This window comes from Nicotiana attenuata, chromosome 5, assembly GCF_001879085.1.
Source record: "Nicotiana attenuata strain UT chromosome 5, NIATTr2, whole genome shotgun sequence".
Taxonomy (NCBI): domain Eukaryota; kingdom Viridiplantae; phylum Streptophyta; class Magnoliopsida; order Solanales; family Solanaceae; genus Nicotiana; species Nicotiana attenuata.
Window position 1 is genome coordinate 23,914,754 of NC_031993.1, and position 22,940 is coordinate 23,937,693.

At 35.8% G+C, this 22,940-nt stretch overlaps 2 protein-coding genes across 3 annotated transcripts; both read right to left on the reverse strand.

Moving 5' to 3' along the window:
• Positions 10,401–12,991, reverse strand: LOC109225517 (septum-promoting GTP-binding protein 1-like). The gene is made up of 6 exons (XM_019390209.1): positions 12,697–12,991; positions 12,207–12,327; positions 11,985–12,072; positions 11,850–11,889; positions 11,637–11,720; positions 10,401–10,948 (listed from the first exon to the last, which is right to left on the reverse strand). The coding sequence occupies exons 1-6, from the start codon at positions 12,856–12,858 to the stop codon at positions 10,784–10,786; spliced, it is 660 nt and encodes a 219-aa protein (XP_019245754.1). The 5' UTR covers positions 12,859–12,991; the 3' UTR covers positions 10,401–10,783.
• LOC109225519 (glutamate receptor 3.4-like) lies at positions 16,639–22,335 on the reverse strand. 2 transcript variants are annotated; one of them, XM_019390210.1, is made up of 7 exons: positions 22,052–22,335; positions 21,141–21,515; positions 19,197–20,533; positions 18,281–18,558; positions 18,037–18,068; positions 17,533–17,942; positions 16,639–17,340 (listed from the first exon to the last, which is right to left on the reverse strand). In XM_019390210.1, the coding sequence occupies exons 2-7, from the start codon at positions 21,448–21,450 to the stop codon at positions 16,882–16,884; spliced, it is 2,826 nt and encodes a 941-aa protein (XP_019245755.1). In that variant the 5' UTR covers positions 21,451–21,515; positions 22,052–22,335; the 3' UTR covers positions 16,639–16,881. The 2 variants fall into 2 exon arrangements, with proteins under 2 accessions (XP_019245755.1, XP_019245756.1); XM_019390211.1 differs by lacking the exon at positions 22,052–22,335 and having other exon boundaries at positions 21,141–22,030.

Sequence of the window (22,940 nt, forward strand, 5' to 3'; positions counted from 1 at the left end):
TCTCCGCCGGAAAATCACAGAGCTATGGAATCCCAATGAAAATTTTCCCCTTATTGATCTTGGAGCCGACTACTTCATTGTCAAGTTTTCTAAGGAAGAGAACATGACTAAAGCTCTGCAGAATGGCCCTTGGTTCATCTTTGGTCATTTTTTATCCGTTCAACGTTGGGAACCCAATTTGTGGCCTCAGAAGCAAAACAACTTTACAAAGCCATCTAGGTAAGGTTTCCGCAATTACCAACGGAATTTTATGATAGTTTGGTACTTCAAAAGATAGGAAATGCGATAGGCAGATTATTAAAAGTTGATGCCTGCACCTCTACTGCTGTACGAGGAAGATACGCACGTTTGTGTGTGGATCTACCACTTCACCATCCAGTCCAGCCTTTCCTTTTCATAGGAAATCACAAACAATTAATTTTCTACGAATGGGAGAATCTACTCTACAAATCTTGTGACATTCTAGGTCACCCTACAGGAAAATGTCAGCACAAATTAATTAATCATCAAGACAACTCTACAGTTTCAACCAATTTTGAGGAAACTACTGCTACAGCTGCTCCATCTAAAACAATCCCAATGGATGAGGAATGGCACACTGTCAACTTCAAGAATAAAAGAAAGGGTCAATCTCTTAAAAAAGACAACTTCATCCCAACAACTCAGGAAGCAAAAGCAAATACAGGTATAACAGTTCGTATTTTTTATGCCAATTCAGGTAAGTATATTAACACCCAAGTTCTTAAATATAAGTCAAAGGAATTAATATCTACAAATACACCCAAAAAATTGACTCTCTAAATCAATCCAATGAAAAATCTGCTAATTTTTCTGGCCTATCGAGGGAAAACCAGTTTTCTCTCTTCTAAATGATCAGCACATGGTTTTGGAGAATACCTCCCCCCTAATGCCAATGTTAAAAAAACTAACAATGTTAATAATCTATCTTATGTGACTAATTCCCACGTGGATTCCCCTTCTTTTAACAACTCAAATGGCATGCACTCTACCAATGATCACCTCTACCCTAATGATCCCCCTATTAACCCTATGGATATCACTAAGCCACAGGATCCATGTCCATCTATCTCCCTAAACCTTCCTATTACTAACAATAACAAAATATCTTGTACTAACCAAACCCTTTTGCATGAATCCAATGGGCCACCACACTTGTCCAACCAAGACGCCCAAACCTCACAAATGGCCAATACTTATCAACACGTGCCATCATGCAAATCTGAAGAAATCTCTAATACAAACCCTACGCTATCCCACTCCACAAATATGCAAGTAGAAACTTCAATCATCACTCTAACTCCAACCCCTATACTAACCTCTGAAACCCCTCTCACTACCCAAGGCTCCACTGCTATAAAACTTTACTCCAACTTAAACGATGCTAAGGATCCCTCTCACCTTGAGACGCAGGTCTCGTCTGATACAAATACTCAGACACCAAAGAGCCCAAACAATGGCAAATCTCCCACCATTCCCTCCTCAAATTCCCAACCCTCCAACCTACTACGTTCAAACTCCACCACCTCAAAATCACCAACCCTTTTCATGGCTAGAACTGGGCCTGATGGGTCATGTTCTCACTCTCAACATGATCATAGAAGGCCAGGAGACAGTGATAGTTCAGAACTCCAACTACGTAGCTCAACTAGTTTCGGAGGGCATGCAACTTGCTATGAACAACTACTCGAACCATGTATGGATCAACAATGTCCTCAATCCTCTAGCTCCAAACATGAATGTCGATCTGATCAACACGTTGAGAGCCCAGTGGAGCCTTCCACACCACTTCAATCCCATTTCTCTACAAAACATGTCCATAGACATGCCCTTCTTTCCCCCAGAGGAGATAGCCATCCTCAATCCTGTGTTCATGCCTTGGGACTCGCAGAACAATCGAGTCCCAAACAATGCTCCACCCCTTCAGATGCAACCACAACACCCACCCATGCCTCATCATCCACCACCAATGGCATAACAACCGCCAGTCCACTCCCCTCCACCATTAGTGCCAGAACAAGGCCCAAAAGAACTAATGGTGGAAGAACAATAAGATGTTGTCAACCTGATACCGGAATCGATAGTTGTAATTTCAAACCTAAACGAAGTAAAGGTTTTTCTCTTCACGGAGATGCAAGAGCAGAGGCAAATTCTCAGTTGTCCACTGGCACTCTTCAAATGCTTAATGGACATCCGCCCCCTTCAGGATCCGACTGTAGGGTCCCATGCAATGATCCCTGTTCCATTCCTAAAGAGGAACCCAGTAAGGGGGAGGACGGTAGTGGAAAATGGAATCATCCAGCCATGAATATCAACATGAATCGAGCCACTAATTTTATAATCTGGAGCATTAGAGGAGGAAACAATGATAACTTCCGCAGAAACTTTAGAGAGTTAGTTGACACCCACAAACCTTGCATGGCTACTCTTCTTGAAACCAAGATGTCTTCTCATCTCCCTCTCCTAAATGATTTTGGTTTTACCGACATGATCGAAGTTCCAGCAGATGGTCAGGCAAGAGGTGTGGTGGTTCTATGGGATCATACCATCGTCACTGTGCATAGCTTTGTTAGAAGGAATCAAGAAATTCATGCAATGATATAGGTACTCCCCTTACGTAGAATCTGGTTATTTACCTCCATTTATGCTAGTACTAGTAGGTCCTTCCGTAATATTCGTTGGAATAATCTTCAATCAACTTTTGAAAACTATAAAGGCCCTTGGTTAGTAGGAAGCGATTTTAATGATGTTATGTCAGCAAAAGAAAAATTTGGTGGCAATCCTATAAACCGGAATCATGCTAATTACCTCTGGAATTGTTTAAATAATTGCCAACTAATGGACCTAGGCTTTAAGGGGTGCAAATACACTTGGTCAAACCATAGGGAAAGTAGTAAAGGTCTTATTATGGAACTCCTTGATAAAAATTTTGCTAATGAAGAATGGCTTAGTTTATATCCTAAAGTCTCCATAATACACCTTCCGAAAACCTACTCAGATCATAACCCCCTTTAGTTGAACTTATCCCTAAAACTCCTTCCCATCTCTCCAAGCCATTTAGACTACAAATAATTTGGTGCAGCCACCCTCAATTTAGAGACATTGTTAAAGAAAGCTGGAGAAGTAACAATTTATGTAGTACTACAAATATCTTTACTACTAAAATTCAATCTTGGAAGTCTCACACTTTTGGTGACATTTAAAAAAAGGGTAAGATACTTGCTAGACTTCAAGGAATCTAACCATCCCCTAATTATTCATATAGCACCTTTCTTCAAACCCTAGAGGTCCAACTAAAATGGGAATACAATATTATCCTTCGAATGAAAGAGGACTATTGGAAACTACGGTCTAGGATTCTTTGAATTAATGAGGGTGATGCTAATACTAAATTTTTCCACATATCTGCTACCAATAGAAGAAGAAGGAACAAAACAGTCTCTTTTCAAAACAGTAATGGTGACTGGATTGACGATCAAGCCTCCATTCAAAATTATGTTTTCACCTATTTCCAATCATTTTTCACAATTGATCACTCTAAAACAAATAGGCTATGTATTAAAAATGACCCTACCAATTTCTCCCCAATTGATCTCTCATCCTTAGACAGACCTCTTTGCACAAAAGAAGTTAAGGATGCCCTCTTCTTTTATCAGAAATATTGGGATATTGTTGGCCCCTCTGTACTCCAATTCTGCCACAATGTCTTCCATACACAAGTTATTTCTAATCTTGTTAATAACACCCTGTTATGCTTAATCCCTAAATTTCCCAATGCTAATAATATAAAAAAATTTGCCCCTGGGGCCTAGCTCAAGAGGCAAAGGGTGGTGGATTTGTGTCTTAGGTCACAAGTTCAAGCCCCCACACCATGCAAAGCAAAGCCTGGTATTTAAGTGGAGAAGGGTAGAGGGGCGGGCCCATTATCCACGGAGTTTCGAAGGCTGCGATTGGTCCAAAGGATCAACCCACACGGTTTCTCGGTCATCAAAAAAAATAATAATAATATAAAAATTTTTAGACCAATAGGTTTGTGTAATACTAGCTAAAAGCTCATTACTAAGATCATAGCTAACAGGATCAAACCCTTTCTAATCCAGTTTCATCAAAAATAGGAGAGCTTGTGATAACACTATTATTATTCAAGAGCTCCTTCATTACTTTCGTACTATGAAAGGGTTCAAAATTAATATGATCTTAAAAATTGATCTAGAAAAGAATTTTGACCGCTTAGAATGGTCTTTTATCTATCGTACTCTTTGCTACTTCAACTCCCCCCCCCCCCCCTCAATTACTCGTCTTATTATGAACTGCATCTCCACTAGAAACATAGCAGTTTTAGTTAATGGGAGTGTCACAAATTTTTTTAGCCCTAGTAGGGGAATTAGACAAGGAGACCCTCTATCTCCCTACAATTTCATCCTAAGTCTAGAAATGCTCTCTCGTATGATCTTTCATAAAGTTGATACTCTTTGTTGGGACCCCGTTAGTATAAAAAATAAAAGTCCATCCTTATCTCATCTCTTCTTTGCCGATGACCTAACCTTGATTTCAAAGGCAAATGACAAATGTTGCGCCTGTATCTCTGATTGTTTAAAATCATTTTGTTCTTTATCAGGACAAAAAATAAACTACAATAAGTCTAAAATTATTTTTTCAAACAACTGCCCTAATGAAAAGGCCAAGCATTACGCCAATCTTATTGGCCTTAAAATATCAAAGAATTGCGGGGAGAACTACGTTAGCCCAATCTACCCTTAATGCCATCCCTAACTACATTATGCAATATACCTTACTACCCACTAAGATTCATAAACAGATTGATAAAATCCAACGGGACTTTATTTGGGGATCTACTAAAGAAAAGAAGAAGCTTCGCCTCATTAATTGAAAAACCATCACCACCCCTAAGGAATTTGGGGGGCTTGGAATAAGGGCAGCTAAAGATAAAAATCTTGCTATGTTAATGGGTCTCTCTTGGCGCCTAATCTCCCAAATCAACTCTCCTTGGGCTAAAACGTTGGCCTGCTCCTATTCCTCATGCAAGTCCACAGCCTATACCTCTTTTGTATGGAAAAGTATCTCAAAGGGTGGTATTACTGTAACAAAGGCATTCTTTGGATTCCTAACAAAAATTCTAAAATTGACATCTGGAACTCAAGATGGATTCCATCCATGCCATGCCTTAGAAACAGTATAGAGGGTCCCCTCAATAAAGATGATCTCTCCATCAAAATAACTGATCTTATTGCTAATAACACTTGGAACCTAAGTAAACTGTCTTTCAATCTTCTAGATCCCATCCAAAGACAGATTAATACAATTCTTCTCCCTTTAACCCAAAACCACAAAGATATTACTATATGGGAAAATAGTGGAAGTGGTCTTTTCAACACAACTTCTTGCTATACCATCATTAGTAATCTTCAACATAATAGGAAAAGCTTCAAATGGATTTGAAAAATAAACTACCCCAACAAGATCAAATACTTCCTATGGCAGGTTTTACACAATAAACTCCACATAAGATCCTACTTAGCTTATATTGGGATCAATATTGACAAACAATGCACAACATGTCGAGAGGCAGAAGAGACTATCGAGCACATCTTCTTACACTGCCCTTTCGTTCTCAAATTTTGGCAAACCTTAGGTATTCACCACATTCCTCAAAACACAAATGAACATTGGTTACTCGCCATTAAAAATTTAAACCATGGTTTGCCCAGTCTCCCAATTACTTGGGATGATTTCTTCGCCTTTGCCCTATGGGGCATTTGGCTTAACAGAAACAACAACATCCATAATAATATAACCCTCGTTTTAAAAGTCAAAACTGTGATCAACCACGCCTTAGAATACAAGTTCTTTGCCGAAAATGAAACTGTCATGCATGCCCAGAAAAAAAAATTGATGTTCAGTGGCATAAGCCTCCGACAAACTGGCACAAACTCAATATTGATGGTGCTTTTAAAAAAGGATCAGCCGCTATGGGAGGAGTCTTCAGAACTAGTTCGGGATCATAGGTTTCAGCCAACAAGTCCATGCTGTGACCATCCTACACTCAGAGCTTCTAGCTCTCCAAACAGGTCTCACAATAGCAAAACAGAATGGACTCTACCCACTTGAAGTAGAAACTGATTCTACTGAGGTAATACATGTATTAACAACAAATCATGATATTTTTAATGATATTATACACTCTTGCAGGTTGTTAATGCCCCAGAAGAAGGAGGAGATGGTGATCAGGCATAATTTTCGTCAAGGAAATATAGTGGCACACATGCTAGCCAAGGAAGCCTCTAATCAATCCAGAATCAGGAAACTATCAATTTTTGCTACACCTCCACCTATCATTATGCAGCAACTTTCTCTAGATAAGCTTGGTTGTTCTCCTTTTGTTAAACACCTCTCAGAAGGTGCATGTATCTGTTAGCTAGTCTTGGGAACTTATGTGTCCACCAAGAGACGCAAAGGGTCTATAATGTTATGAACAATATTTAATATTAATATCAGTATCTATCTTCTCAAAAACAGATTATTTCCCAAGTTCATTTCTCAGAAGGTCACTCAATTAATGAAAATTGTTTATGAAAGTCACTTTACTTTGTTTTGTAACCGGAAGTCATCAAATTTGCACATTGTAACTCAAAAGTCACTCAACGCATTTAGGGAATATAAATATTATTTTTCATTTTTTTTAACTCAATCATTTAAACAATAAAAAAACACTCATTTAAACCGTGACTCAACCCCCTCTTTGACCCGACCCACTTTCTCTTATTTTTACAAAAAACGTAAATATTCCTTTGCTGGTGATTATCTTGGTTTTCAACATACTGGTTTAAGCAAAGTATTAAATCAGTTTGACTAGAAATGGTCTTCTAGTAACATTATCTTTACTATAAGCAATGCGCGTTCTTGTTCTAAAATATGGAGGATATTGTCTTTTAATTAGCCTTATATTAATATTTCTCAGTTAAAATTTCAAGCATAAATAACTTTTTTCATTTCTCGCTCCTCCTTTTTATTTTCTTCCACTTTAATGCTGCTAATTTTCTTTTTTCACTTTCAAATTTAACTCCTCTTGTTTGTTAAGATTAATTTCTTATTCTCTATTTAATACTTTGCTTAAACCAATATATACATTCGGTATAATTATATTGAGTACCAATATAATACACTACAGCAAAGTAATATTTACGTTTTATATAACAGAAATAAGAGAAAATAGGTCGGGTCATGATTTAAATGGATTTTTTTATTTTTTAAATGGTTGGGCTGAAAAGAAATATGAGAAATAATGTTTAATAATGAGAAATTTTCACAAACCACTATTGTTTAGTGGTTATTAGCTAGTTGTAGCTATCATTTACTATATTACTTCCTATAGCTATGTTTTCAGGTTTTTTAGAGTGTATTCGATGTATTTAAGCTATTGTATACAGTAGCAAAACTCGGTGTGAAACATGGGATTACATCTAGATAATTATTGTATTCGATTGTATTCGACTGTATTCACGATATGTATTTGTGAATACAGTAACGTAAATAGCGCAATTCATGGTCTATTCAATTGTTTTTAAATGGAAAGTGAATCAATTAATATAATAGACTCCTAATATAACTCAATTACATCACCATTAACCTGTATTTGACGCGAATATGCTGAAGATTTTTTCCCGGACGATAAATAGAGCAAAACAGAGCATCACTGAGTTTCTAATCCTTCCCTTTTTCTGTTGATATCGTTCGTGGATGTCTCTACTTTCAACCAATAAAATTCGAGATTCATCTATAGTGCAAAAACATATAAATACATACTGCAGATATATTTGAATACATATATACATCTTAATACAAAAATTATATTAATTAAAATAACATATGAATATATTCATGGAATACAGCGAGACAGTGAATACAATAAAATACATGAAATACAGCGAGATACATTGAAATACAATTAAAAAAAAAGACAATGAATACAATGAAATACATGGAAATACAGCGAGATACATTGAAATACATTGAAATATATTAACAGAATCTTCAAGTTGCTCAGCCCCAAACTCCGTCGTCTTTGTTCAAGAACAACCCTAATGTCGTCTCGTCGAGAGGGCCGCGATTCTGACTCGAAATGCCACTATTTCCGTTTCGATCAAGAACCCAGTCCCGTTTCGATCTGTATTTGGGAGCAGCAGTTTGCCATGAAGTACAAACACCACCAAAAGCAATGAAATCTTCCATCACTTTAACACGTTTTGTAATCGTAGTAATGAGTTCGTGCGGCAATTCTGCCCAGTTCGCCATAGCAGAAGTGGATGGAAGAGGAAGGAAGATGTAAGGCGGCTTTTAGGGCAAAAATAGCAACAGGAGGATTGTAATTCTTCTAGGGCTGTAAGGATTACAAGACAAAACAATTCGAGGGGATTTATTTAGGAGCGAAATCTATCAACTTTAACACTTACCACAGCTTTGAAGAAAAAAAATTTAAAAATTTTGCGAGACAATGGAGATGAATCAGCGGAGAATTATGGTTGTATTCATGGAGAAAGACTGGAGTTGAGAGAGAGAGGGTGGAGAAAAATCTGAAAGAATGAGAGAGAAAAATAATACAAAGCGTATTTTATGGCTTAAGGGTAGGAGGTGACCATAAATAGATATTTGGCTATAAAAATCAAAAGGTAGCTATGGAATATAATTTTTTAAAAGGGTATTTATTTAAAATAAATAAGGTATCAACATTTGCTATAGGAGGTAAAAATTCCTTTAATAATGCCCTAAAAGTGCTAAGTGACTTTTGAGTTACAATGTACAAAGTATAATGACTTTCCAATTATAAAACAAAGTAAAGTGACTTTCATTGATAATTTCTATTAGTTCAGTGACCATATGAAAAATGGACTCATTCTTCCCCCTCTTTCTACCACCTAGTTCAGTGCAAAGTAAACGTTCACTTCACTTGAGTGAAAAGTATATTTTATTTGTCTCAATTTATATATCATACGTTTTTTTAGTTGCTCCAAAAAGAATATCAAACTCCTTTATTTAAAAAAGAGTTAATACCCTAAAACTTCCCTAAACTATCACGTTTTTATCAGTTTCATGCTTAAACTATCTGGTGTCCCCAAAAACCTCCTAAACTATATTCTCCTTCATATTAAAACACCCTCGTTATATTTCTGATTGTATGTGTGTTACACGCTCCAAATGATTAAAAACATTTGCCATGTGGCAATCCACGTGTGGGGTTAATTAGCTTAATCTAAAAATTGACTTAATTAGTTATTTTAAATAATAATTAAGTATTATCAGAGGGATAAATATTCACCCAATTAGAAACAAAAAAAGAGGGGTAGGATAAAATTATTTCTGTCAATTCTCCTTTTCTCTCCTCTCTTCCAATGATGGATACTACATCTCTTAGTACGATTTTCTCCATTATGCTTCGTTGTAACCTTGAATTCCCCCAATTAACCCTCGATTGCTCAGTCTTATTTTATTTTTGTTCAAGATTGGGGATTAAAAAATAGGGTTTGCTAAAAAATCTAGGGTTTACTGGAGTTCTAACTGAGTGAAGATTATTGGTAAAACTTCGAGTTGATTTGAAGAAGATAGTTATGCACAGGTATTACTTCTTTAAAAACTAACTTCTTTGTTGCAAAATTATTGTATAAATTTGTTGGGTAACTTGAAGTCAATTTTGCCAAAAAATTAGATCATTTTTGTGAGTTGTTGAATGAGTATTTCTTCTTTCAAATAAATTCGGGTAATAAATGTAAGAAGAATAAAATTAGAAAGATAAAAAATAGATCCAGTAATAACAAGAGAGGGAGAATTTTAGATGGCACCAGATGGAGAAATGAAGAAGAAAGGAGAAAAAATGGGGGAAAATGGTGAAAAAAGAGAGGAAGAAAGTGAATGAATGAGGAAGAAAGGTTTAATTAGCCGTTACATGCTGTCGGGTGGGGACTTTTGATAGATTTTTCAGTCATCACGCGCGCAATAGCAAGTTATTACACTCGGTTTGCCAGAAATATAACGAGGATGTTTCAAGATGAAGGAAAATATAGTTTTAGGGGGGGTTTGGGGGATACCGGATAGTTTAAGCAGGAAACTGACAAAAACGTAATAGTTTAGGGGGATTTTAGTGTATTAACTCTATAAAAAATTATTGAACTTTAATCTTTTTATTTCACCCTTAATGAAATAATTTACAATCAAACAAATGTTTACAACTTGTTTTAAACCTAAAATAGTCTTTCTTTCTTTTTTATAACTCTGTGCTAAGTCAAACACCATCATATAAATTGAGATGAAACTCTGAAATCCTCTTTTCCGATAATGAAGTAACTGAAAACAAGCAGAAAGTTTCCGAATGAAAATAGATGCATTTCCAATGAAGTGCCATTTATCTCATTATATATTGGGACTTGAACATTGGGAGGGCCCAACACAATTGAACAAGATATCCTTTGTTCAAAAATTTGCAAAAGCCATTGTGCAGTAGAAAGAAAACAAGAAAAATGTTCTCCATTGCACAGATTTCTCCATTTTACAAAATGACAAACCAAGTCAACCCGAATTTTCACTGGTCGTAGCAACACTAACAAGATCCAGTGACCGGTTGACTATGAAGAGTCATTTGTTTTTCTAGGAGATTTACAAATTTTCTTATATCTACATTTAAAATGTTTTTTTTATCTTGTTTTCTTCTTTGGGAAAAGAGAGGGTTTAATACCAAAAAAAAATGGAAGAAAATCTAGTAGTCTATAATGGGTTCTCCAATGGTGAGATTACGCTCCAATGTCCATGGTAAGTTGAAGATCTTGGCTGTAATGAACTTGAAGATCTTATTCACATTTATATTGTAAGTTGAACTTGAGAAGAATAAGGTTGCATTTAGTGCCTTAGCGTATGCTCTTGTCTGTTCAAAGAATCATTGGAACACAATTAGTACAAAATGAGTTAAGCTTAAGCGCATTGACGGCGTAAAAAATACAATTATATCACTGTTAAGTTAATTACAAGTAAATTTTTAGGAAAAGTATCAATCGGTAGCCTAATAAAAATGATAACTAATATGTTCAAAATTGATTATGCGAAAATCTTTAATATTATCGATCAGTACATGTTATATCAATCAATACCCAGGATAGGAAGGTGTGGAGGTTGATGATTGGGATTGTAGGTATACATATGGTAGTTTTCCTCCTAGGTTTACCAGTAGTACTAAGACTATTTTTGTAATTTCTTATTCATGGTTCTTTATTATTACAATGTTGTGGCATTCGTGCCCGTTACCATATTACATTATTGTAACTATTCTTTGCTACTTGGTTGCTTTATCTCCACTGTTCCTTGAGCTGAGAGTCTATCGGAAACAACCTTTCTATCTCTATAAAGTAGGGGTAAGATCCGCATACATACTACCCTCCCCAGGCCTCATTTATGAGATTAAACTGGGTTTGTTATCGTTGTTGTATTACATACTTAAATCTATATCAACAGTCAACAGACTTGTTAGCAAATGAACTTTATTTTTTCTTAAGCAATACGTTAGAATTCAATGCTTTTCATCCTTGATTGATGTCACACATAAAGAGAATGATTACCTGTAAAGCGATTGTCCATTGAACATCTAATGGTAATTGGGCAAAATCATCAAACTTCGTCCCTATTAGAACTGGAATTGCCGTCTGTAAACAAAAACAAAAACCAAAAAGAAAATCACATTAACATATACCCTTTAATATTTCATTTAGAAAGAAAAAATTACAGGAAACACAAATCAAGAAAATAAAAAATGAAGCTTTCAATCTTATTACCTGATTCCATTTCCGTGCTTGTTGATACCAGCTAATGACACTGTTATTGATAACCATTTTAGAGACTAATTAATCACAGGTAATGATCCTCTAGTTAATTTCATGTTCTTAAAAAGGAAAAGAATATACTCATACCTATTTAACGTACACCGACTTGTGAGATCAAACATAAACAACATTGCTACTGAGTCTTTACAAGCTACTGGAATATGAGAAACGTCACCTGCATTATAATTATCGTCAAGATTAATTTAAAAAATTTCTCCTTGAATAATTAATTCTTTTTCACATTGTTATATCTTTTGAATGCTTTTGCTTAAGATAAAATAAAGAAAAGTAGGAATTGGATGTATATACCTTCGACTTCCCAAATGTTATAGGAGATCCTAGCACCTCTAACACACAGAGTTTTGTCCATATGGTTTAACCCTGTTATTGAAAAACCTTCTTCCCCTTTCTCCTTCCCTACATACTTCGTCTGAATTAAACATAAAACCATGATTAGATATATATGGGACTAACAAGTTTCAAGCTAGAGAGATCCAATATATAAACTCGAATTGTAAGAATACACACGGATATAGAATACTAGAAAAATTGTCCTAAAATATGTAGATGAATTAAGATGTGGTGAATAAGGAATTTATGTAAGGGGAATCCAATGGTTGATATGTAATTCAAAAAATTATTTTTCTGTGCAGTCTAATTTTCCGGCGAAGGAAATTCTTTAAACCTATTGCCTTCCTTTACTTCCGCTCCTGGTGCACCTATTACATTAAAATCCTATATCTGCCTCTGCATGCCGATAATATTGCATGGAAAGATAATTCTAGTAGTAATGACTAACCAAAAAACTAGTCTTTCCAATGTGATAATCACCCAATAGGCTGATCTTCAAGGCAACTAAATCCTCCATGGAATCTTTTGAGTTATTGGTGCAACAAGGCGAGGCTAAACTACCAGAAAAACTGTTGTTTGAGGTGGCGACACCGACCGTAGAAGACGACATTATATGACGCTGGTGGTGGTTGGTGGTGATGGTGGTGATTCTTAAGGGTAGGATTTGTGTGTTGTGATAATTCTTGGAAGCTAACTGGTTTTTTGGACGAGTAACGGTTGACCGATACCGTGGGGAGAAAAGTGTGTTTTTGGTTTGTTTATATATTCAAAAAGATTAGTGTTGAATCCGTGGCTAATTCTTGGGAATGAGTGAGTCTCTCAAAGTTAGTGTTGATTTCTCACGATTGAGAAATTCTTGGGAAATGAGTGAATATGTGAATGTTTGTTGGTTTGTTTTAGACTTTACTACTAAGGAAGGTAGATTGCAAAACCTTCTAGATATTTGATATTGTTCTACAACTAATATATTTTGGGATAAGTCACACAAAACATTTCTGTAATATGATTCAATTATAAATACACTTAATATACTTTAAAATCAAATACGTACACCCTTGTATTTGGAAAATTTCGTACAAATAAGGATGAAATATTGAGGTAATTTCATTGACTAAATATTGGTGGATGTGCGGTAGGTGCGCAAACTGCTAGGCGTTTTGACATTAGACAGTACAACAAAAGTTGGTTCTCCACCAAATATTTTTCTATTTAAGCCAAAAAAAAAAAAATTATAACATTTGTATGACATTGATTCGGACACATCAGTATGTAATCGTCAATTACTTTCAATATTTTTATTTTTTTATTTTTTTGGCCTATTCATAGGTGGTCTATACTAATTCAAAACATGATATTGCTTCTAATCATGTTAAAGTGCATGCAAACATTTTGTGAATCATACTTTTGACTTTCCCTTTGGGACCATTCGATGATCAAGAACTTACAATTGAAATCACGATATTATGAGTTTAGACTTAATTTAGTGCTTCTTAACCAATGTTGTCCGATTAACTTTGCTTTTCTTATGTTAACTGTGTAAATGAAAATACCATATTTTGATTATTATAATTTTTCCAACATTGAAGAATGAAGAAATCTCATAAAACTCTTTCTTAATCCTTATATGATGATAGCGGTGTCACTATTTCTAGTAAGAGGCCTGTAACAGTCAAAAAATATTTTATGGAGCCAAGGGAATTCGAACCCAAGACCTCGCACAACAAACATAAAGCTATCAACCACTAGACTACTAAGTTGTTTTGTTGCAAGTGGTGCCACTTTTAATGGTTTTATCTTGTATTTCTGTTTTACTTATAATTTTTATGTATATAAATAATAAAAAAATTCGACGAAGCGGTGTTCCGTAACACCGCTTGGGTCCATGTAAATCCGCCCCTGATAATATCAAGACTAAACAGTCAACTTATTAGTTAAATAAATGGGTTACATATTGAACAATACCTGTATATACAAGAGCACTATGTTAACATAACATGTTAATACGTGTACTACTCGATGAATATTTATATTAGTCTTGTTTTAGAAAGATTTAATTTGATAACTATGTTTTTGTACTTCGTTAACGTGCGCTACATGTAGGGGTGTCAATAGATATTTGAAAACCGACTAAACCGACCGAACCGTACCGCACCGAACCTATTTTTAGGTTTCTTTTAAAGAAACCGTAGGTTTTTATATAAATCTATCAAAGTACCGATAATTAGGGTAGGGTTTTTATTTTATAAAAATACCGAACCGTACCGAATAAATTTTACATGTGAAAATATATTTATAGAGTAAGTTCAAAACTAATAAAGCATTAATTTTTTATTGGGCCTTGTAATTATCAAAATTGTTACAGGCCAACAAGTAATTAAACTCAAAATACTAATTCCTAAAACCTATTATGCTACTTATACTTAAACTAAGTTATTTCAAGTATCTTCGTTAGCAAGACACAAAGTTATCTAGCGATTATGAGTAGCAAACTGCAATGTATTGAATATGTTTCCTTTCATATAATTTAGATTTATCTTTTTGAATATTTAATATAGACTTTATTCTTGAGTCCCAACTTGGTTAATATCTTTCCACTCGTGTGATTTATATTTTCTTTGCTTTTACTTGGTTTCTTTTACGTTGTTGTCGAATAGTTGATGGATACTCTAGTCATCTTTCAAGTTTTTTTAATTCATCACCCTTTAAACAGTAAAAATATCTAGAGAGTTTTGCTAAGTCTTATAAAAGAACGTATGTTATTGCATTCTACTTCTACTGGTAAATTTACATGACATTTAAAAAAATACCGAAAATTAACCGAACCGTGCCGATACCGAAGTGAAACCGACATGATTGGGACAGTTTCGAAAAGTCTAATTTTGGTTATACATAATAGAATAACCGAAAAAATGGTATGGTACAAATTTTATAAAATAACCGGCCGAACCGAACCATTGACACCCCTAGATGAATATACACTAGTATTTGTCCAAGCAAGATATAATTCTTTTAAATATGTTCTCATGTACCTACACCCACAAAATCGAGTCATTTACAAGACATCTGCAAGTAAATCTATTTGATAATATTGATTGATAACTTAGAATAATTATATATTTGGTGTGTATAAATTAAATCTATTTAGTCACTGCGAACAAATAAAGGAATGCTTCCATGAGATATTTTAGTTAATTAATATCTATTCCCTTTGGTCCATTTTAAGTAACTTTCTAGCCTTTCGTATTTACTCCAAAATAAGTATCATTTTGAAATAGAACTGTTGGGTGTGCAAACAAAGTCTCACATTGGTAGCTGAAAAGATTGGGAGTCTACATATAAGGTGTAGGGATCTCTTAATGGTGTAAGGCCTTTTCGGAAAAACCGTGCGGGCTTGACCCAAGGGGATTGACTAAGAAGTAGAGCTAAGCGATCTATTCCAAAAACTGCATCTGCTAGTGCCTTCATTTCCCTAATTGTGCGACAATATCACACCATGTTAAGGCTATCTTTGGGTGGAATTCCAGCAAAGTATATTATGCACCGAACTCTGGTTATTTTTGAATGACCAGTCCGAAAACTGGCTAGACCATGCTATTTTTACATTTTTGGAAGTGGCAATTTAGGGTACACCTTTAGTCCAAATCAACAATTTTGATACATATATAACGCATTTCCCTTTGTATTGGTTAGAATTTAAAAGGGGATTGCGCAATGAATATATAACATTTCCCTTTGTACTGGTTAGAACTTAAAAGAGCATAGCGCAATGAGTGTGATATTCAGAAGAGAGACCACCAAAGGATGTGGTGCAGTAGATGAGACTGCTCTTTCCCCTAACCAGAGGTCTCGGATTCGAGCGCTGGGTATGGAAAAATCCTTGGTAGGGAGCGCTTCCCCAGGAATAGGGTCCTACGCCAACATGGATACCGGACATTGGGTGGGAAAAAAAAAAGACTTATTTAAATTGAACTCAGTCTACAGCAACTAGCTCTTTTAAGAGACACTTCCCTTCATGTAGCAACTTAACTTTAGTAGTTAAAAATTAAAGTAGGAATACATATCACTTAATCATATTTGTATAAAAAAACGCATGAATTCATTGGTTAGGTATAAGAATTTAACCTGAGCGCGGAAAAGCTTTTACCATTCATGTATATTATGATAAGTTGAACGTCCATCTACAACAACCCTGTTCATTTATCCGTTTTAGAGACGGACTACACTATACTCCCAGAGTTGTTATGCGACAGTGAAACTATATAAATCCCATAGGTCAATCTTTCAACGCCTATTATTTTTGCAAATCTAAGTTCGGGTGAACAAATTAAAGATGACCACATCATTCTCTTTCCACAAATAAGGTGACACAAGGAAAAAAAGAAATGGAAGGTTATTGAAGATAATTGATTAAACTTTAAATACTAATGTCCCTCTATAAAGCACATTTATACATAATCTATCCATGTTTTTCCATCTATGTTATTTTTTCCAATTAGCATACAAAGACATTTTCATTCTACTCTACCACCTAGCCTTTTGCATGACTAAAAAAGGTTACCAAGGCAAGGAATTGTATGTCATATACATATGAGGGCAGATGCATTGAACAAAAGAACACCAACCCAAGAACAAATCAAGCAGGAGAGCTCGGTTGTACATCCGAGCTGTGACTTATCTGTTTCTTGTTGTCACTGTTCTTACGCTTGAGTATTTCTTTAAGCTCGGTTTCTCTTTTATCAAAAACTTCAATCAAGTCCTTGAAGCTACGTGAGCGGAGGGAACGCCTACTTGACCTTGCAGATTCAGGTTCACTGATCTCCGGCTCCTCTGTCTCGGGGGCATACCTGAGGAATTGACAGTAAACCCTGCAGAAAAACACTATAAGTGCAATGGCACAAGCAACACCACATATCACATACAGGCCCCAGAAGCTCTTGAGAGAAAGCCGAGTATCATCGACTTGGTTGTTTTGTGAAGAGCATCCATTGTTAGATAGCCATTTGTCATGGATCCTTTGTAGTTCACCATTTTCTGACAGTTGAAGGATCGCAGTTGACAAATCAACAGCCAGAGGAGAGTCCCTTTGAAATGCCTGACCAAGGAAAGTTAAATATCAGTCTTTAAGTAGACCGGATTGCTCGTGCACCATTCCTAGCATAGTATCACCGATACATATAATATGTTGTAGTTTCTGTTTATTTCTTTTTTCATTTGAAGTTATATTTACAGTTTTGTGGCGAATTGTCAGCTCTACTCGTTATGGAAAAGCAAAGGAATTACTTACGAAGCCCCATCCGCTCTTTGTGAACTCCTGGCCCACAGTCCTGAATATGCAATTGTTATTGGACAAAAACAGCTCAACATAAGGGAGCTCGTCAACAACGGCAGCAACACCACCACCTTGTGGACCTTTCTGGAGGAAACTGACATATTCATCTTCGCTTTTTATTATTCGGAGCCGCGACTCTGAAACACGTAGCTCTTCGATTAGATAATTGTATGCAAATGACCCATCCTGGACTCCTATAGGATCAGATCTTGAGATTAAACTGTCAATTCCTTCAATTCCCGAAGAGAGCTGCTGTACTGTAAGGATAGATGTCAAGCTAGCTGTATAGCTCGAATTGATAATTAAAACCACAAAGAGCCAGAATATCAGCACTAAGCGTCCCAAGGTGCTCAATGTGTTCTCTCCTGTATTCATTCACAATGGAGAGTGTCAGCCATGGAAAGAAAGTAACTATCATAATAGCAACTTGCTAGAAAAGCTCAAGGAGGATATACTTACTGTGTGCGAAAAACATGGTTGAGAAACTAAACCTGAAAGAAAAATTGGATCTTAGTACCAGTGATAATATATACGTATGGACTTGTATTTCATAGTAGAGGAAATACAACGCAACTAGTTTTCACGCACGTTGATGCTTTTATAATTAGCTTCATACTAGAACATCCAAAAAAGATAAACTTTTAACTTAAACAGCATACTGATATTCGTTTCAAGAGAGCTTTTAGCAGAAAGAAGTGCTAACCAGAAGACTGTAACGAGTTGTTGCCTCGGTGGACCACGGAATTCAGGATTCAACCGATGCTCAAGAATCCAAACAACAAAGCCAACAAAGAGGAAGAATGCCCCAGTTACACACCACATTTGAAATGTAAATGGCCTAAGGAAAGCCCATGGACTGGATTTGATCTCTTTGACAGGAGTAACCACGACAAGCCCAGATTCCATGTAAGGTTGTGTGAAGTCCACAATCCTTGTCCGATTTGTCGTAATTGAAATATCCCCAACAACTGCATCATATTTCTAACAAGCAAAGTGAATCCTGATAAGTGCTCTAGAAAAGTTCTCAATAATTATGTATTATGTCATACTATAGAGTAGGACAGAACCATTCTTACTTGAAGAAGGAGAGAGGATATTACATTGGTAATGAATGCAGAAACAAGTAAATTTTCTAGGACAAGTCTCTGAGTCCATATTTAAGAAGTTTATTAAATGAGTTTACTCAATAATTGAATGTACCATATTCACCATGCGCCTGAACAACCAATTCAGTTCAATAACTTGTTTGTTGATCTTACTGTGTTATATCATGTTAGCAACATTTACAAACACATTAATTAATATCAGACTGTACCAAACATTTATATTATTCCTAACTAACTCTTTGAAAATTCATATTAGTATAAAATCCACTTCTTGCCCTCTTGGTCATGCATATTCACTTACCCTCTCTCTAAAACTATGATCCTTTTAATAGGCACGTTTACCGTCTATATCACATTTCATGTATGTGAAATAGCAACCATTTTAATTTCAAAATTAGCTAGTGATTCCATCGCAGCAAATTGTGATACATAGATATTGAATCTGAGTAGATACAGTCAGACTGGCAAGATAATTTGTGAGATAAATAGTAGACTGCAAATTCAAGTACTCACATTTTGTGCAACATCATACACTATGTTGTTGAATGAGGGGTTTCTTTTTCCATCTCCATATAAAATGTAGACATGAGGGACAGGGTAAGCCAACAAGCCTATTGCAGCCTCAAACACATCAATGCAATATCCTTTCACTCCAGAAGGTCCTTTGTCTTTATTCACAAACTCTTCAAAAGTAACACGGAAAGGAACGGCAATACGCAGGGGTTTGCCATTATTGGGGAACACCCATCCTCGAGGCCGTTTTATAGTTTCTCCTGGCCATATAGCATTATATAGATGTTGGTTACTTGTTGAAGTATTTGCAGGCATTGTGTATAAAACCTCTGGAGTTATAACAGAGAGACCAGAATAGTTTGACCAGTAACCTATCGTGCGTAATCCAGTGCCACCTATATTAAGAACATCATATGCTGAATGAATCAAATTCTTCTGAGAATCAAACTGAATCTGACCAGTTAAACCAGTGAAGTTCAGGGCAGTAAGTATCTCAAGTAACTTGTGCCCTTGGTCGAATACTCGGAGGGACGACAAATTCAGTGTACTTCCATTAGTGCCAAGCAAACTGGGGTCATCAGAAAAGGTGACATTTCCACCATCATTGAAGAAAAGGTCAAGAGCACGGGCAACCAACCAAACTGTATCATAAGCATAGAGTGCATAAGAATTAAAATTTGAAGTCTTTACACCCTTAAAAATTTTCCATCGAGATGCAAATGTCTTTTTCTGATTAGAATCCGGAGTGTGATGGCGAAGCGCCACAACCCCCTGTATTAGGTCCATAGTATCTGCATTAACTATATCTGATGAATCCAAAACAGATGGAAGCCAATCAGTAGCAATCCAAACATAGCCACTGCTCATCATACCCAGATTCTTTGCCTTAGAGAAAAATGATAGTCCAGTATCAGGATTTACATGAACAATATAAACTCGTGCCTCCATAAGATTTACGCTGGCTAACAAGTCATCGATCTCACTCCTACTAGCTCCAGGAGTTAAGGCTGCTTTATAAGAGATCTTCGCCCGCTTCTTTGCAAGGGCATCACCCAACACAGATATCCCATTTCTACCATTATCATCATCGACAAATATGGCTATAACCTCCTTCCACCCGTAATAATCAACCAAATCAGCTATAGCATACATCTGGAAGTAATCATTTGTGACAGTTCTAAGGAAATATGGGTACTGCAGAGAGGAAAGAGTAGGATCAGTCGCAAAAGACAAAAGCGGGACACGAAGTTCATTCACGACATGACAAATGACATGTGCTATTCCTGAGGACTGCGGACCCACTGCAGCAACCACTTCTTTCTCCATCAGCTGCAAAGCTGCAAATCAAGGATGCCTTTCAAATATTAAGAGGGATATAGGAAAGAAAGCAATAGATACAGGTAAGGTAAATAACTTAAATGTGACAGGAACACTAGCATCTGTTATGCTTTTAACCAATTTTCTTGTCTATAACAATCTTTTATTAAGACATTGAACTATTCCAAAATTCAGAAACAGTCCATAAACAAAACTTGTTTCTGCATTTGCTAACAGTGGAAGTACTGCCTCATGGTCCATTTCTAGTCTAAATCCATTCGTGATAGTTTACACTTCACCAAAAACTCTCGAAATACTCGATTTCACCCTTCTCTCGGGTGCCACCAGGACCACAATTTTTTAAATTTAGGAAGTAGAAGGAAAGAAAAAACCCTCACCCTCTTCAATTTAATCAAGCAAGAGAATGGGATTGAATGTGTATATCCTATTCTAAAATTTATACGGGGGAACAGCATAATTATGGATACTACTGCAGTTAAAGAAATTGGCCATAAGATATCATATAGCAAATTAAAAGATGCTAATCCTGCTGAGAATGTAGTTAAAATAAGAGACTTAATTTGCTTTAATACAAACAAGAATATTATGGTGGACAAAAGCTTTTACCATCAACAGTGCCAATGAATCCGCTGCAATTTGTATCCTGCATTACGACGTTCAATCTGGTCCCGCTGAGTACCGTAGAATCATCATTAACATCATCGACTGCAGCTAGAATGGCTGGCATTATAGAACTACCAATGACTGAATTAACTGTGAATAAAGCTCCAATATTCACCACTCTTGGCCTACTAAACAAGGAAGAAGGTGAAGAGGAAGAGACAGTGGAATTCCTAGTCCCACCAAGAACTTCCATAGGCATCCATATACATAAAACCAACAAGAGTAATGCTCTCCTCTTCACTCTGGCCTCCATTTCTACTTGCCAGAAAATGGCTGAAGATCAATTCTACCTCACTGTTTCTCCAAGAAACCAAGCTCCTGTCAACAGATGGAATATAAAGATGAAGCTTAAATCCAAGATTTTCAGCTAGGGTCCTCAAAAGATAAGAACTTGACCTAATAAGGAGTTTCAATGTGACTATCAGCAGGTGTCCTAATTTGTAAAACCTCTTCTAAATCCAATAGCCAAAACAGGAAAGGGGAAATGACCAAGAAAGAGGAAAATTCATCACAAGAAAACAACAAATGTACAACTATTCTGAACCTAAAATATCAAGGCTACAGCAGGATGACCCAATATGATTTGATTCCCACTTGAGAAAGGATAAAAATCACCCCAAACACAAGCTGAAAAAAAGGTAATTTCAATAAGCCAACCAGTCCAGTCAACCACCATAGTCATACAAGATAACCACATGCATAGACTAATTAAAAAAAAGTAATTAAAGAACAAGGCTAATAAAATAAGGAGGATAAATGTTCAGTTTGCCTTGGGATTCATGTTGAATAAACAAAAGGATAAAGGGAGTAAAAATAAACAAATGATATGGACTATTTTGTGCAACTGTGATTACCTGAAATGCATTCATGGAATAAGAAAGTGAAAGCAGCTTTCAAGGAGACTTGGACAGATGAAAAGACTAGCAACATTCTTGCAAAGTCAGTAAAGAATTATTATTTTTTCTGGGTGCCTCTTCTCTTTACTTCTCATTTCACTTTATACCATTGCCGCATCAAATTACACTACCAGTAGAAAAATACTGCTACCATAGATTAGCTAATTTTTATAATTAAAACTTTTTATAAATATATTTATTAATTTTATATTTATTATTGATTTGAAATTGTGGATCCCTCCCTCTATACAATAACTAATCTTCCTAGTATGTTTAGCGAGATTGCACAATGTCCTATTTAAAGTTTTCGCGATTCAGATATTGCCACGTCATCGACCAGATGAGTAGAGCAACCTTATTGAAGGAGACATACCTTCAATCTGACATTACTCCCTCCGGTCCAAAATAAGTGATTTTTTTTTTGGATGTTTTCACACAGATTAAGAAATTCACCTGTTAGCATTAATTAGCAATGGAATTGACCATATTAACCTTTACTATCTCACATAAACACTTCTAACACATATTCCAACACTATTTACTCCAAGGACAATGTAGGAAAAAAAATAATTAATTCATTCTTGAAATTTGAAAAAAAATCACTTATTTTGGACCACAAGAAAAAGGCCAAAAAATCACTTATTTTGGACCGAAGGGAGTAATGTTTTAGGTGGGACCTACTTGACTTTGTGAAACACGTGAATTCCCCAAGCTTACAATGCGATACACATTGATTGGAGTTCTTCCAAAATATCTGGGTAGCTTTCTAGGAAAAGTTTATATCTATATCTATATTTATCTATATTTATATCTATACTTCTATACTATATTAAAAGCACGAAGGCCT

Coding starts and splice junctions, on each gene's coding strand:
- LOC109225517 (XM_019390209.1), bottom strand. CDS start 12,858: ATGTCGTCTTCTACGGTCGGTGTCGCCACCTCAAACAACAGTTTTTCT. Junction 12,073..12,206: donor TAACATTTGGGAAGTCGAAG/GTATATACATCC, acceptor ATTATAATGCAG/GTGACGTTTCTCATATTCCA. Junction 11,890..11,984: donor AGTCGGTGTACGTTAAATAG/GTATGAGTATAT, acceptor TATCAATAACAG/TGTCATTAGCTGGTATCAAC.
- LOC109225519 (XM_019390210.1), bottom strand. CDS start 21,450: ATGGAGGCCAGAGTGAAGAGGAGAGCATTACTCTTGTTGGTTTTATGT. Junction 18,559..19,196: donor TGTATGATGTTGCACAAAAT/GTGAGTACTTGA, acceptor TTTGCTTGTTAG/AAATATGATGCAGTTGTTGG. Junction 18,069..18,280: donor CAACTCGTTACAGTCTTCTG/GTTAGCACTTCT, acceptor TTTTTCTTTCAG/GTTTAGTTTCTCAACCATGT.